Source organism: Athene noctua, chromosome 8 (assembly GCF_965140245.1).
Source record: "Athene noctua chromosome 8, bAthNoc1.hap1.1, whole genome shotgun sequence".
Lineage (NCBI taxonomy): Eukaryota > Metazoa > Chordata > Aves > Strigiformes > Strigidae > Athene > Athene noctua.
Window position 1 is genome coordinate 651,858 of NC_134044.1, and position 15,116 is coordinate 666,973.

General features: G+C 60.4%; 1 protein-coding gene across 24 annotated transcripts in view; it reads right to left on the reverse strand.

Annotated features, from left to right (window-relative positions):
• Positions 1 to 970: 970 nt before the first annotated feature.
• KIF1A (kinesin family member 1A) overlaps positions 971 to 15,116 on the reverse strand; it is a 41,852-nt gene continuing 27,706 nt past the window's right edge. For 7 of the 24 annotated variants that reach the window (XM_074912422.1, XM_074912411.1, XM_074912409.1 and 4 more), the window contains 19 exons: positions 14,736 to 14,826; positions 14,247 to 14,365; positions 14,060 to 14,115; positions 13,262 to 13,370; positions 13,074 to 13,140; positions 12,898 to 12,982; positions 12,424 to 12,529; positions 10,464 to 10,490; positions 7,208 to 7,322; positions 6,829 to 6,962; positions 6,621 to 6,682; positions 6,362 to 6,507; positions 5,876 to 6,088; positions 5,640 to 5,717; positions 5,253 to 5,377; positions 4,968 to 5,111; positions 4,659 to 4,851; positions 4,464 to 4,582; positions 971 to 3,916 (listed from right to left, as the gene is read on the reverse strand). In XM_074912422.1, the coding sequence (XP_074768523.1) occupies positions 3,874 to 3,916; positions 4,464 to 4,582; positions 4,659 to 4,851; positions 4,968 to 5,111; positions 5,253 to 5,377; positions 5,640 to 5,717; positions 5,876 to 6,088; positions 6,362 to 6,507; positions 6,621 to 6,682; positions 6,829 to 6,962; positions 7,208 to 7,322; positions 10,464 to 10,490; positions 12,424 to 12,529; positions 12,898 to 12,982; positions 13,074 to 13,140; positions 13,262 to 13,370; positions 14,060 to 14,115; positions 14,247 to 14,365; positions 14,736 to 14,826 (2,032 nt within the window). In that variant the 3' untranslated portion in view covers positions 971 to 3,873. Of the gene's footprint in view, positions 3,917 to 4,463; positions 4,583 to 4,658; positions 4,852 to 4,967; positions 5,112 to 5,252; positions 5,378 to 5,639; positions 5,718 to 5,875; positions 6,089 to 6,361; positions 6,508 to 6,620; positions 6,683 to 6,828; positions 6,963 to 7,207; positions 7,323 to 8,734; positions 8,759 to 10,463; positions 10,491 to 12,423; positions 12,530 to 12,897; positions 12,983 to 13,073; positions 13,141 to 13,261; positions 13,371 to 14,059; positions 14,116 to 14,246; positions 14,366 to 14,735; positions 14,827 to 15,116 lie in introns of all 24 variants that reach the window. The other 17 variants (XM_074912425.1, XM_074912412.1, XM_074912419.1 and 14 more) reach the window with 3 other exon arrangements.

A 15,116-nucleotide genomic window follows, 5' to 3' on the forward strand; every position in this document is an offset into this window, starting at 1 on the left:
CGGCTGCGAGGTGCCTGTCAATCGCCCCGGCGGAAGGCGGGGCGCTCCGTCAAGCAACCCCGACCGGCGGCAGCGCCGCGCCTTCCGAAGGCGGGGCCGCCCTGCCAATCAGTGCGTTTCCTCGCGCCTTGCGCCACCGGGCCGACCAATCCCGCGGCGGGGGGGGGGGGGGCGGGAACCCAGCACCGCCCGCCTGTGCTCACCAATCGCTGTCGGGGGCGCGGTGGGGGGGCGGGCCCCGGCAGGGCCTTCCCAGGGTCCCCTGCGGCGGCACGGCCTCCTGAGAGGGCTCAGCGCAGCGAGGTTGTGGTGGAACTGCCATGCAGGAAAGTTTTGCATGTGTTTGTTCCCCAGCGACTCCTCAGCTGTTTTCCCTCGGCCTCTTTGTCTGTCTGAACAAAAGTAAAACGCTCCCCCTGTAACTCACCGGCAGCAGCCTTCGGTGGGCGCTTGGGCAAACTGAGCTAAGGAGAACTTGAACAGAAGGGCCCAGAGATACCATCTAGGGAGGGTGATCTCGCCCATTTAGGAAGAAGACACCTGGACCTTACTCACAGCTCGAGCTCCGGAAAGAGCCGACACCATGAAGAAGACCCCATACTTCTGCCCTCAGCCACCGAAGCCCCTCACTCTATTGTCACTGGGCGTGCTGGGCTGGGACTGTGTAAACGAATCCCGGGAACTCATTTTCCTGGAAAGGGGTGTCTTAGGATATCTAATGAGTATGTATGATTTGTGTGTGTGTAAACTGATGTCCCTTCCTAGTTCAGGGGATCGTTATGATGGAGAATCCCCAGGGCAACCCCAGCGCTGCTGATAAAGAATTCGTGCTTAGCAGTTATATTGGATTTCTGACCATTAATTTCACGCCTCGTCCACAGCCCCAAGGCCACTGTGCTGCTGGCCTAGGGGCACCTGTCCTGCCCACCCACCCCAGGAAGGAGAGCTCAGTGGCATGGGAGCATTTGCGTTAAATACCACATTTATTTCAGAACCAAACAAGCCTCACGTGCGCGCGGACGTCCGGGACCCGAGGCACCCACTCCCAGGCACCGGGCAGGGAGGGCCTGGGAGTGCTGCCATCGCAGGCAGGAACCAGAGGGCATGAAGGGCGGCCTCCCTCCTCTGCAGGCCCCTGGCCTGCCTGCTGGTGCTCACTGGCCCTCCACACTACTGTTCCCCTGTGAAATTTCCCTTCTGATGGAGCTCACAGTCGTGCATAAGTATCGGGTTTGCTTTCCTCATCCCGGGGTAGGCTGTGGTGGTGGAGGGGACAGGAGCCTGACCGGGGAGGGAGCACAGGGTGCTGGCAAGAGTGGAGCCAGTAAGACAGCAAGGGTAGCCCACGAGATAGGGACATCCCACAGGGATGCTGCAGGCGTCCAGTGAGCAGCTCTGAGTGCGGCGGCCCCCAGCTGAGCCATCTGCTCTGCAGGTTTGCTGGCCTCAGGCACGCTTCGGCTCCAGCTGGAGGATGCCCGTCCCATGGCCACCCCTCACCTGCAGCACAAGCATCACTGCCCAGCCATGGCTGGTGAACCCATGTCTGGTCCCTGGCAGACACGGGTCCTATCTCTGACAGAAGCTGCCCTGGAAGAGCCCCCCCTCTCCCCTGAGGCACCCAGTGTTTCCAACCCTAGCCCCTTACACTGAAATTTGGGATGGTACTAACTAGTCCTTGGCCAGGGCACAGGAGCTGGGATGTCACAGCCCAGGCCCCTGCCTCACTCCAGCCACAGCTCTGGCCATCTGTGCCCCAGGGCAGACACCTCACCTCTGCCTTCATAAATGGCACGAGTTGGCCTCCAGGTCTCTAAAATGGATCACAGGGGGAAAAGAACCCAGTTTGATGAGGAAGCTTGCCCTGGACGGACAAGCTGCCACCTGCCCAGGGAGCAGAGCTGGGAGGAAGAACCCTGCCACAGCTTTGGGCTGAATCAACGGGGTGAGATGCCCAAGGAGCTGTAGCACGGTGGGGCAGAACTGTCAGAGTCTCAGGAAGGATCCCACAAACCCTTCCGTGACCTGCAATCCAAGCTTAACAGCACCTGACATACAGCAAGGGGAACCCTGTAAGCCTCTGCCCGCCTGCCATGTCCCTACCTGTCTGTGCCCCCACGACATGAGCGTAACGAGAAGACGGCACCACATCCGACACACACACACACACCCATACACACACACCACAGACAGCGCGGGGAGGTGCGGCAGAGCCAAGGCGCAGCCGTGCTGTGCGAGGGAAGGTCAGCCATGAAGGCGTGACAGCGAAGCTGGGGGAGTGCCCGGGAGATGCACGGAGGAAGATGCTCGCCTTCCTGCCTGGAGCTGTGCCAGTTGCCGCCAGCCACTCGGGAAGCCCTGAAAAAAAGCATCCCCCCATTGGTGAGAGACGGAAGGAGAGGAAAAGCTGCTGCTGGGGGAGGTGGGAAGCAGTGATGGCTGGAGAAGGTCTTTTTGGTGAAAACACCTCTGCCATGGGAAGCTCCCTGGATTAACGTGCCAATGGAGGCAGGGTGAGAAGGAGGTGGGTGCCTGCTTCTGCAGCAAGGGATGAGAAGTGAGAAAACACCAGCTACAACAGTAAAGAAAAGCCCCATCTCCACTCTGACATCCCCACGCCAGCCTCTCCCTTGCCACCCCAACCTGCTTCAAGTCTGTCATCCTGTCGGGATGAGAAGGGATGTGATAGCCCTTTTGGGAAAGAGCAATGAGGATCTTGCTGATTGGGGTGGTCATTCCTAGCCCTGGCTGCTGGGGAACTCTCCCATCTGGCTTTGGAAGCAGCCACCTGAAACTCCACACTTCCCGCAGGGATGCGACCCTTGACGTTCTGCCCTAAGATGGGGGGACTCCCTCTGTACAATTCCTCAGAGCTCCCAGGACAGGATAGTAGAGCTGGCCCATGTGCTTTTGGGTGGAAGGGACAGCCCCGCACGAGGTGACAGGCAGAGCCATCCCCAGAGCCCTCCTTTTCCCTCCAGCAGGGCCAAGCTCTGAAGAGAGGTGACCCATCCGTGTGGATGCAGGTGCCCCAGCCAGCCAAGACGGTGGGCTCCCCTCTCCCAGAGGTAGATGAAGCAGGAAGGAATTGCCTCCTTTGGGAAGACATGGTGGGCTGTCCAGCCACCACGCAGGGGAGAAGTAGTTTAAGCTGCAGGGGGAGCAAAGCAGAGGGTGGGGAAGGGTGGGGAGCAAGGGTGAGAGCTCCGCTGCTGCTGGGTACATGCCAAGGATGTCCCGGGGAATGCAGCTCTGGGACCCCAGCCCACCACCAAGGCTCTCCCCTGCCTGGGGGAGGCATTGTCTGAGGGCCAGGACCCAATTTATGGGATTTTTGTGAAATAAATAGAAATAAATACTTTATAAATATCATCTTAAACTACCAACACCTGATCTTACCCTGCCGTCTTTTGCAGAAACATCAATAAACTAGGAAATCCCCATACCTAAACTACCACTTTCCCTTCACGTGGAGGCAATTCCTCCTGCTATCCCACCTCCAAGCTTTACCGCACTCCCACCTCTGTAGATCAAAGACCAGCTTTTAGCCAAAACTGCCTTCCTTGCTCCCTCCCCTCCAACAGGGACCTTTCTGGAGCATTAAAAATGGTGTGACATGAAGGTCACCCATTGGGGGGCAGGCAGAAGATGGCACACACACAAGAAATCCTGCCCAGGCAGGTCCAGGCTTTTGCAGCTACGAACGGAAGTGAGTTTCCCCCGTGAAGGTGTGAATCGAGACAGATCCCTCCATGGAGCAAACAGCTGGGGCAGCAGATGGTGTGAGATCAGACGTTAACATGGGAATCTTGAGACAGAATCAGCTATCTTGATCCTGTTGGCAGATGAATGAGGCGGAGGGTGTTTTACAGGTTAGATTCTCATCTGGGCTGTTCTCCTTCTGGACAGCTTGGATCTGATTTGGAGAACAAGGGTAAAAAGGTGTCAGAGATGTGGACAAGGAGAGGTGTGGTCCCCCAGGTTCAGTGTCCTGGCTCCAGGCTGCTGCTTGAATACAGCCAGAGCTAGAGGGACACGGGATTAATGAGCCAGAGCACACAAATTTCTGTGCATTTACTCCTATTCTCCTAGTCCTGCCACTTGAGATGGCCTCAAGGGCTTTGTCAGATTCTCTCAAGAACAGCGAACGGTCAGTGTCCCTGCTGGCAGACATGGATTTTGTTTTGAACTCAGCACACCACCACCTCTGTACCAGCCAGGATCTGACCCTAGATTGAAGCATTTAAGTGGGAAGGAGCTGAAATCAAGATTACTGTGGTCCAAGTTTTGCCGGCAGAGAGCACGTCCAGGCACAGCTCTGTGTGGGGGTGCTGCCCATGCCTGGCTGGGGGGCTGCAGCAGGGAGGGCACTGGGAACAGCGCAGGGAGTGTGCTCAGCTGCCCACAGACCCCCCGCCCACAGCTTCCCTGCACCCCCCCCTTCCCCCAGCTGTCCCCAGTACCTTATGGACCCAGCCAGGAGTGGGTTGAAGGCGTAGAGCCAGTCGTGCATGTCCTTGTCACTGCTTGCCTGGAGCAGGATGCCCCGGTGCTCCGTGCACACCGCAAACGTGTTTGGGGTCTGCCAGGGAAGAGACAGGGCTGAGTCCCTCACCCAAGGCAGTGCACAGAATGGGACTGGCTCCTGGTGCCCTTACCTTGAGCATGGCCTGCTGGTCCTCGCTGTACTCCACCTGGGCCTTGGAGAGGTTGAGTATGGCCCTCTCGACCGCGTCCTTGTCAGAGTTGTAGATGTAGACATACGGGCGCCGGACCACCACAAAGCGTTTCACCCACCCATTGGTGTGGGGCTCCAGGAAGTGCAAGTAGCCCTTTTTGGAGACGATGGGGCTGCAGAAGGGAACGAGGTCAGGGCGGGACACAGACCACGAGGAGGTGGCAATGGTAGGGCATGGTCCCTCCAGCCCCAAGGCCCTCCCCTTGATGCCTGTCCCAGCCATTCCTACCTCACACGGATCTCCTGGATGTCAGGCACCAGCAAACGCTGGGGCTCCTTCTCCTCCTCAGGCCGGCAGGCCGGGGACTTCTTCTGTTCTCCTACCACAGGCTCCAGTTCAGGGCTTTCTGCCCTGGAGGAGACCTGGGGAGGTCTGGGGAGGGAGGAGAAACTGGCATGTAGGAAGAGCTGACAGCTGGGGAACACCCATCAACCAGGACTATGTCCCAGTGGTACAGCTGCTCTGCTTGGGGGATGCTAGGGTGTCACCTGAACCTCCCGGCCACCTTCTTACCTGACCTCCATGGCATTGTAGCGTCCTTCCACCAGCGACGGGCAGGTTGAGGAGGGGGTGAGAGTCGTGACCCCAAGAGCTGACATGGAGGGGTCTCTCATCAGGGTCACAGACATTTCAGACAGCTGTGGAGGAGTGGACTCAAGTTTCTACCCAAAGCCAGGCACAGGCGCCTGCTCAGACAGGGAGAGGCCAGGCCCCTGGCCAGCAGGGTCCTCTCCCGGCACGGTCCCGAGAACCACCAGCTCCCGGAACACCAAGGCGAGTGGAAGGAGCAGGGGCCACTTGCACCGCGGCACGCATCTGGCCCCTGCCCAGCCAGCCCCCCCAGCCATGCATCCCTCCCAGCCCCTGCCAGCCCGGCAGAGCCCAGGGCAGCAGCAGTACCTTGCTCTCACTGGCACTAATGCAGACATGGCTGTGGCTGTACTCCCTGTTGAAGGTGTGCGTGAGCAGGCGCAAGCACTGCGGAGAGAGGAGGAGGATGGTGGGGTGGGAGGCACCTTCCCCCACCATCCTCCTTCTGCTCCCCTTGGGTTTTGTCCTGCCACAACCCCCTGCCACCCCGTGGGAGCCCCTCCCCAGCTTCATCCCCATGATCTGGGGATACTGCAGGATGGTACCTTCACAGCCAGCTCCTTCTGCCTCTCGCTGGGGGTTTCGGGGGGAGAGGTGTGGCCCTCAGGGGCCCCATCGACAGAGAGCGGGGAGGAGACACAGGAGGTGCTTCGGGACTCGGAGTCCTCACTGGAGCAGGGGGACAGGGTCTCCAGGCCCAGGCGCTGGGTCATCTCCAGCTTCTCACGCAGGAGTAGGTAGTGCCTTGTCTTCTCCACCTGGGCACAGGCAGCCAGGCTCAGGGTTGGCCCCTTCCCCCAGGAATCCTTTTGGGGATCTCACTTCCCAGGCCCCATTAACCCCATCTGCTCTTTAGCTTTGGGTCTGCAGTGATGCCCAGGAGAGCACCGGCAGCACAGCCCCACTCCTGCCTCCTCCTGCAACCAGGAGGGCTGAGACCCCCAGGGTGGGGAATCCCACCGACATCGGCAGGACAAGGGGCTGCGCTGCAAATTGCACAGCCTCGGCCTGTTTCTAGCCCAGACTCTTACTTCTTGGAGAAGACTGAGTTTCTCCAGCTCCCACTGATGGTCGAGGATGAGGCTGTCGCTGCGAGGCCGCCAGCCAGCCAGGTTCTCCTCTCCCCGCACGTAGGCTACGGAGGTGTCCAGCACACGCCGGCGCCGCCTCTGCATGCCTGCAGGGACAGATGCATGGCTGGGGGGGATGGAGGCACAGCCCCGACCCCAGACACCATGCTTGTGCCTCCCAGCCTCATGGTGAACACCCGGGCAGAGGCACGGCACCCACCTGGGCTGCCAGCATCGGCCACGCGGCAGAGGCTGAGCTCGTAGACTCCTGTCACACGGTTGCTGCGAACAAAGGGAGACAAGGTATTATCGGCTCTGCCCCATCCCCACACCCCCATTATTTCACCCAGGCTGCTGCAATGCCCCAGGAGGGCTCCAGTTATGCATGATGGCTCTGCTCCCCCAGAAAGGCAGGAGCATCCTGGTACCTCTCGGAAGCTCGCAGGCTGCCGCTGCCAAAAAGGTTGCGGATGGAGCGGGAGGCAGGAAGCTTGGCATCCCGGGAGTAGAAAACCATGCAGAAGTCTTTGGTGATGACGGCAGGCTGAGTGCAGTTCTCCATCTGCAGCAGGGGAGGGGGGAGGCATCAAGGGGGGCTGTGGCTTGGCAGCCCAGTGGGTCTCTCCCACCCCTGGTGCCCAGCAGTTCCCACTCCTGGGGTCCCACAGGGCCCCCAAGCACCAGGTTGAATCCTGCACCCATTAGCATCAGCGCCAGCTAAGGAGGGCTTCACGCTGGCTGCACCCCAACACTGGGGGAAATACCAGACTTTGTTAGCATTATAATGGCCGCAACTAAGCTCCTTGCCTCGATGTAGGCAGAAAGGGTGATGTAGATTTTCTCCCGGTATGGGGTGACACGGTTGAGCAGCAGCGAGTTGTGCATGGAACTATCCCACGCTGTCTCAAACTGGTAGAAAGTCCTGCCGAAAAAGAATAGCAGAACTGGTAAAACAACCCCCCCAGACCCCCAGGCAAGTGAGCAAGGAGATGCCATTGTCCCGCCCTGCAGCGCTGCGGCAAGCCTGCCAAGGACACACAGACATGCACACGCGGCAGGGACAGATGGGGACAGCCACTCCATAGGACGCAGGCTCAACACAAAGGGGGACAAGGCGTGGTGGGAGGGGGATGCGGCACCCTTGAAACGGCCAACAGACCGGGATTCTGGAGAGGAGGGACCGTGAAAGGAGTTGGGGCTCAGCTGGGGTGCAGGCAAGGCAGGGCAGGCTGGGAAAGCAGAGGGCAAAGGAGGGTGCATGCCCCACCCCGTGCTCAGAGTGGGGGGCTGCCCCCCCCAGCACACCCAGGCCAAGTCCCCACCATCCAGCCCAGGGCACACAGCACCTCCCAGCCCCCACCAAAAGTGGCTGTCACCCTGCAGGTGACAACGGCCAGAAAGGAAAGGAAGGAGGATGCTCAGCACTGGGGGTTGCTGCCCGCCCGCCCCTGGGAGAGCAGCCCCCCGCCAGCCACGTCCTCTTCCCCAGGCCTGCCCCTGTCTGCCAGCCCTGAGCCCCAGCAGGACCTGGGGACCAGGATTTGGTGGCTGGCCCCTGTCGAGCTGTCTCCCCAGGCTCCTGCTCTGCCCTGATTGCCAGCCCCATTCCCCCCAGGTTTCCTCACTCCCCTCGCCGTGTTTTGCAGGGCTCCCATGCTGGGAGAAGGAGCAGGGGACACCCAGCCCCACTCATCCAGTGCCTATGGGGTGCTGTAAGGATGGCGAAGCTGCCCGGAGCAAGAATGGCAACTGCCCTCTTCAGGTCAAAGCAATTGAGGCAGAGGGAAGCGGGAGGCAGCTCCGGTTCAAAGAGCATGGGGGAACCCCTTTCACCCCCTGCCCCACTCCTGGGCTCCCTCCTGGGCCAGCCTTGGGGTTATGGGACACCCACACCCCAAAGCCACCCAGAGCTTCCACAGCCCCAGATTCCACCTAAGCATCCTCAGGCAGCTGTGGCTTAGCGATGTCTCAACAAGGACACTTCAGAACATCCCCGAAGCAGCATCCAGGTAGCTGAGGGGCTCTTTTAACAAGAGCCGGGGCAGCCAGAAGGAGCGGGGAGAGGCTCTCGGCTGTGATTGCCCCCGCATTGGAAGAAGAGGGAGAGCGACGCTTTCAGAAGGTGTATAAAATACATTAAAAACACCCACATGAGACAGAGCCAAGGCAAAGGATCACTTTGTAGACATGGGTCACTTGAGAAGAGACTGCTCCCCAGGGAGGAGAAGAGGAGCCTCAGGGTAGTGGGGAAAGAGCAAAAAGCAAAGGGAGGAGGCAAAGGAGAAAGAGAGAAAAGCAGGAGGGGACCAGACCGAGCAGGTGCACGCGAAATACCTAGTGTCATTTCCGAACGAAATGCTATAAGTGGAAGGCGACCCAAGGACAAACACACACACGTACACACACAGAAAAACGAAAGGTCAGAAAGCATCGTCCATACAGGGGTGGCGCAGGAGTGGGGCCATGAGGAAGGGGGCCCCTCCCAAGGGGACTCGCCCCATATGAGCACTGCTGGCTAGAGGAACTCCTGCCTAGCTGGACCCCAAATCAGAGCCCAGAAGGAGCTTGGCGAGGGCAGCAGAGGTTTACCTGCTTGGGTGAACACCCTCTGCCTCCCCTTTCTCACAGGCCAGCAGCTGGGAAGTGAGCACGTGTGCTCTGCATCCCCTTAACTCTGCCCTCACTGCCATCCCAGGGCAAGGAGCTCCCACCCAACGCAGCCCCCCAAGGCAGGTGCTTGTCGGGAGCAGGGACCAGCTCTCCCACCACCACCTACACAGTGGGAAATAATTTCCTGGCCCATCCCCAGGTCCACAGGGAGAGCATCATTGTGCCGAGAGCCCAGGGGCAAGGCCAGCATGAGTCCGTGTCCCCTGCAGCAGAGGGCTGGATCCACACCAGATCCGTCCACCTGTGCTCCAGGTGCCACTGGAGGGACAGCTCTGCCCTCGGGCACCTCTGAGCAGGGCCAGCTATAGAGAGGACAACCTCATGGGCACAGAGCTGCAGAGCCCACCAGGAGACTCAGGAGACCCCATCCTCTGTCTCCCAGGTCACAGAATCATTCAGGTTGGAAAAGCCCCTCGGGATCACCGAGTCCAACCCTCAGCCCAACTCTACAAAGTTCTCCCCTACCCCACATCCCCCAACAGCTCATCCAAACAACCCTTAAACACACCCAGGGATGGGGACTCCCCCCCCCTCCCTGGGCAGCCTGTTCCACTCTCTGACCACTCTTTCTGGGAAAAACCTTTTCCTAATGTCCAGTCTGACCCTCCCCTGTTGCAATTTAAAGCCATTCCCTCTTGTTCTTCAGAGATGCATCCCCCTCTTCTGCCACAGGCCCTGGTGGTGGGATGACCCCTCCTCCAGGGCCTTGGTGACGCGCTGGTCTAGGGGCTGGTGAGAGCAGCCAGGTCGGGCGGTTCTCACCCACGCGTGTCACATCAGGCTCACCCTGTGGTCCCTGCTGAACATCCGCCATCCCCAAACAGCTGCTCCCCCCTTTACACAGGGGTATTAACGGTCTGTGCCCCGTACGGTTATGCACATCCACCACACCTGTGTACAGACGCACACAGCCCGTACGCCGCACCTACACCCGCAGGCTGATCGTGCCATCATCGCCAGACACCTGGGTGAGGGCTGGAGGCACCCCAAAGCCCCCGCCGCAGTCCGCACCAGCCCTGCAGCTACTCCAAGCAGCACTGGGGGCTGAGCTGGGGCGATGAGGGGGCAGCACACTTGGCCCCGGATGCCAGAGAGATGGGAGAGCAGCGAAGTCAAAAAGCAAGAAGAAAACCCAAATCAGGCGATGGGGACGCAGGCGTGCGAGGGGGAGCGGCAGCCAGCGAGAGCGCGGCCCAAACAAACAGCGAGAGGGGCCAAGTGAGCGAGAGGTGCCAGGGTGGGAGGGAGGAGGGGTGGGTTGTGTGGAGGGATGGGGGACTGGTTGTCCAAGTGCTGCCTCTGGTGGAAGTGAGCCCACTGAGGCAAGCGGGGAGAAAGAAAGAAGAGAGAGAGGAAGGGGGGTGGAAAAAAAACCAATGGAAACAAATAATACCTAGGCATATCCGAATCAAGAAACTGCCTGCGAAAACACAAAACAATCACATGGTTAGTGTGGGCTTGGATGGGCAGCAGCAGCGGAGAGAAGCGAGTGGAAACCCTTGGCGCTGCCCCCCACACCTCCTCCCTGGGCACTCAATGCAGGGATGGATGGGTGCCAGGGAGGGAGCTGTACCACTCCCCTGGTCTCCTCCTGAGCAGCTCCGGGGGACTGGGGAGGCTGGGGAGGGGAGCCAGGGCTGCTCTGGGCGATGGAGGCTATGTGGCGTAAGGCAGCGAAGCAGGGAGTGCAAGCAGCTGGGGAGGAGGATGTAGTGGGCCCTGGCACTGCCCACTGCCCTCCCTCTGCCCGTCCTTGCAGGTTGCTGGAGCCGGAGCATGCAGGATGGAAGCGGGGAGGGGGTTGCAGCAAGGGCTTCTTGGCATCCCACAGGAAGCCAGCTGCCCCCTCCTCCCCCTGCCCAGCCCTGGGCATGCTCGGCAGGATGGATACAGGACAGATACGGTGTGCACGCGGGCCCATGGCCCCAGTTCGGGGCTGGCCCTGAGGCACAGACCCTCTGAGCATGCAGGTGAGGCAGGCTCTTGCAAAAGCCAAGCCCCTCATGTCCCTGCTTCTCTCCAACCCCGAGCCTCCCCCCACCCTGAGGTATGTCCTATTGCGCTGCAGGACCTGTGGGGGGCAGGAGCAGGAGGTGCATCCCCCCTGCCAGGCTACAGTAGAGATGCTGAAGATCCGATCTGGCTGCACCCGAGACCAGACAGCCGTATCAGGAGCCGACATACAAGAGCACAGCCCCAGGAGCCACCCAGCTCCCAGCAGCCCAGCAAAAAGCACCACAGCTCTGCCAGGCCAAGCACTCCTTGCCTGACTGTCTCTACCTGGCCTTGCTCTGTTGTCCCCATGGCTGTGCCAAAGTCTACTGGTCCGACGCTCACACGAACATCCGACCCCATGATTCCGGTCTGTGGCCCAGGTACTGCGTGCCTGTGGCTCCACTGTGCCCAGGAGCTGCCCTGGGAGCGCTGCAGGCTCGCATCTCCCATCCAGGCCCCCATCACCCCCACCAAAAACACCCTGCCTTGGGACAGGCCACCTTGGGGCAGTGGTGACCCCGAAGAAAATGAGGGGAAAAGCGGTCCCCACTCCCCACCAGGATACTCCTACACCAGCAACTGCCACGCGCACAGCCCAGGACAAGTGCCACTGCTCCTGGCGCTGCCAACGACTATCCCCGTCTTGTCACAGCTGCCCACACACACACATTCTGGCCAGGGACTCTCTTCCAGCCCCTCAGGTTTTGGCAGAGGGAGCTCTGCCCACCACACTCACCGCTCCCCATGACCACTGCAGGACCCAGCCAGGAAGATCTTGGAGATAAAAAAAACCTCCAGCCCCGCTGCTCCCACACCCCTGCCAAACCCCTGGGGGGACACAGCCAGCCCCCTGGGACAGGCATGAAGGGACAGGCATCCCCAAAATCACCTGGAAGTGATGGGGGATGGCTTTCCTGCATCACCCCCACACAGACAGGGACCGGCCATGGGAATCAAGTGGTCTTTCCAGCAAGTTTGCTGGGACATGGGACAAAGAGCCCTTAGTGGCAGGTCCCCTCCAGCCACAGGGTCAGTACATCCTCCCAGCACTGACCAGCCTGACCAGCTCCCTGCGCTGTCGGTCACAACCAGCACTGAAGAGCAGGATGCCCACCCAAATTCCCTGTAGTGCCAAAGCCAAGGGCAGAAAGGCCTCGGGGAGGAGAAGTAGGAAGGGGGCTGGCAGCCCTGAACCCCAAGACCCTCTGCAGCTCCAGAAAAGCCCCCCCGAAGCAGCAACAGGTCAGCAGGACCCTGCAGAGGGTCTGAGAGCACCCCAGGGGAGAGAGGGGCACCCCACACCCTGCTCCCAGCCCTCACCACAGTGAGGGAAGAGCAAGAGAAGAAACGGCACGCACCGGTCGTCCTGGGAGGGGTGGATGTACCCAGAGGAAAGGATGTTCAGGGACAAGATGTTGGGGTCAATGAGAGACTCGTCTGCTTCTGGGGTGTTCCGAATCCGACCTGCAAGCGCAGCACAGGGATGCTGTTCAGTCGACAGGCAGTGGCCCTGTGAGGGTCCCCACAAGGGGCAGGGACAGGCCAACCTGCCTGAAGCAGGCCAACAGCACCCCTGTCACAGGCAGCGGCCGCCTGGCACTTAGCCACTCATGTCTGGAGGTCCTGGACCAGCTCCCAGAGGCGGTGGCCAGGAGCAAGGCACCCTGCCCACACAGCGTCCCAGTGTCACCCGCCCAGCAGCAGGGTGGGAGGGAAGATGAGGCACAAAGCCCCGTGTGGGAACGTGGGTGAGAAAGAGCCTGAGAAGAGGATGCTCAGGAGCTCGGCAAGCTGGGGGTGGTTCATAGCCCACCCAAACTGGCTCAGCTTACCCACAACCAGCTCCCGCACTTCCTTCCAGCGGATGAGGCTGCCTGTCTCGTGCACCAAGGTGACAGTGATTCTCCTCTGGATGCCCTGAGACCCACGACGCCAGAAAGAAGAGACAGTGGTTAACACAGCTCCCGGCAGGAGCCAGAGCTGGGATGGCACCTCGGGAAGGGAGTACCTGGTGGAGGAGGAAGGTCCCATGGCACGGCATGCCTCCGCGGTGGTCCACAACGGCAGGGATGTAGCTGGAAGAGAGGATGGTGGCGTGACACAGAGCCCCATCAGCCTGCCCAGAAGTGCCGAGCACTGGGCAAATCACCATGCTGCCTCCCTTTCCTTCCTGCTCCCCTTTCCAGCAGGACTTACTCGCCGTTGGCCTCCAGTTCACAGATCTCGAAGAAGACCATAAGGTCGTACTTGCACTGGCATGGGCCAGCGCTGGGCCGAGTCATGGTGCTCAGCTTCGTTGCAGGCACTGCAGAGAGTCAGTAAGACAGCTGAAAGAGCGAGCTCACCACTGGCGTTTGGAGTGAGGTACGTGCAGCAGGCAGGGTAAGGGCAGAGCAGGCAGGAAGTGCAGGGAGACACATGGAGTGCGGAGAGGGACAGCCCCAATCCCGCGACCTCCCTGACCACCAGCATGCCCTCCCCCATGCCCAACGCGGAGCAGCGAAGGGTGTCAGGATGCAGCCAGCCTCACCCACCCTGGGGCTGCACACCCTGATCCCACAGCTCTGGCAAGGACACATCCTAAACCATGCAGCACTGCTCCAGGAATCACTCAGGGACGGCCAGAGGGAGGCTCCCCCGGTGTCAGCATGGGGATCACACAGCAAACCACATGGTCAGCCAAAAACCCCAGCAACTCAGGTCTCAGCGGCCAGAGCACAGTGGGGACCCTGTAGCCCGTGGCATGGTGGAGCTGGGAGGAAATCTGAGCCATCAAGGGTGGGTAGGCTCCTCCCTGCCACACCGCAGGAGGTGAGAACAGGGCTTTGCATCAGCTGGGTGCTGCGGGAATGGGTGCCAAGGGCTTGTGGGTGCTCTGGCCCACCATACATTTTGTGGTGCCCCTGGGGTCCTAATTGGTCCCCCTGGGAAAGTGGACTGTGCACTCGTCATGGGGACCACGGGCAGGCAGAGCGGCAGGAGGCCAGGTCCTACCTGGTTTGGAGAGCGGCATCACACGAGGGAAGTGGCGCCGGGATGGCCTCAGTGGACTGCAGAGACACCCTGTTCAGTTAAAGCATCCACAGGGACCCACAAACCCCACCGCCACCCCAGGGCCACCCCCTCCCACACCTGCCTCCTGCTTTCTCTGGGTCCCCAGCAGGAAGCCAGCTGTACCCACCTCAGGACGTCCTTGCAGAGGGGCGGGAAGGGGTGCTGCTGGTAGTGCCCGAAGACTTCAAATACGATCGGTTGGCTCTTGATGTATTCAACGAAGGACTTGGTCACCTCCACAGCGATCTGGAAGAGAAAGAGCTGTTGAAGGCACAGTTTAGTTGGGAAAGGGATGCAGCCAGCAACAACACCAGAGAGAGTGCAAGTCTGTCTGATTCCCTGTGCCCCTCACTCATCCCCTTCCACGTGGCCTGGGGAATGCTCTCCCCACCAAGACCACTGCCATGAAATCCCAGCCTTTTTGGGTGGAGAGCAGCAGCTTCTGGTCTTTCTCCCACACATCCACCTCGTCTAAGGTTGGCTTAGCTGGGTGGCTGTGACAGGCTGGGAAAGCCAGGAGGAAGCTGCTCCCCAGGGGAGAAGATCTGGCCAACAGTTCCGCGGAGACCCTGGCAGCTGTGGGGGTGATGGGTCTGGGCAGGGAAGGGGTACACACGTTTTGCACGTGATAGAAGCCCAGTGGTGGCCCCCGTCCTGTGTTCTTCAAGGGCTCTGTTGAAAAGGCCTCGTCGTGGCGATGGATGAAGCTGTGGAGGGAAAGGAGGTGGCTCAGAGGCTGCAGGATGGGGACATGATTGCACAGGGAGGGGAGAAAGGGTAGGGGCCAGAAAAGCCTGCTCCCCCCAGGGCTGCTACCCACACCCTGGACTGTCACAGGACCCCCCTGAAGCCAATGAGAGCCTCTCCCTGCCTTCTGCCAGTGACCAAACAAGGTACCAGACAAGCACATGGGCTCATCCTGCAGCCATGGGTTTTGCCTCCCCATCCAAGAAGGGCTCTGGGCTGGGGGTGCTGGGGCTTCCCGACATTCACCACC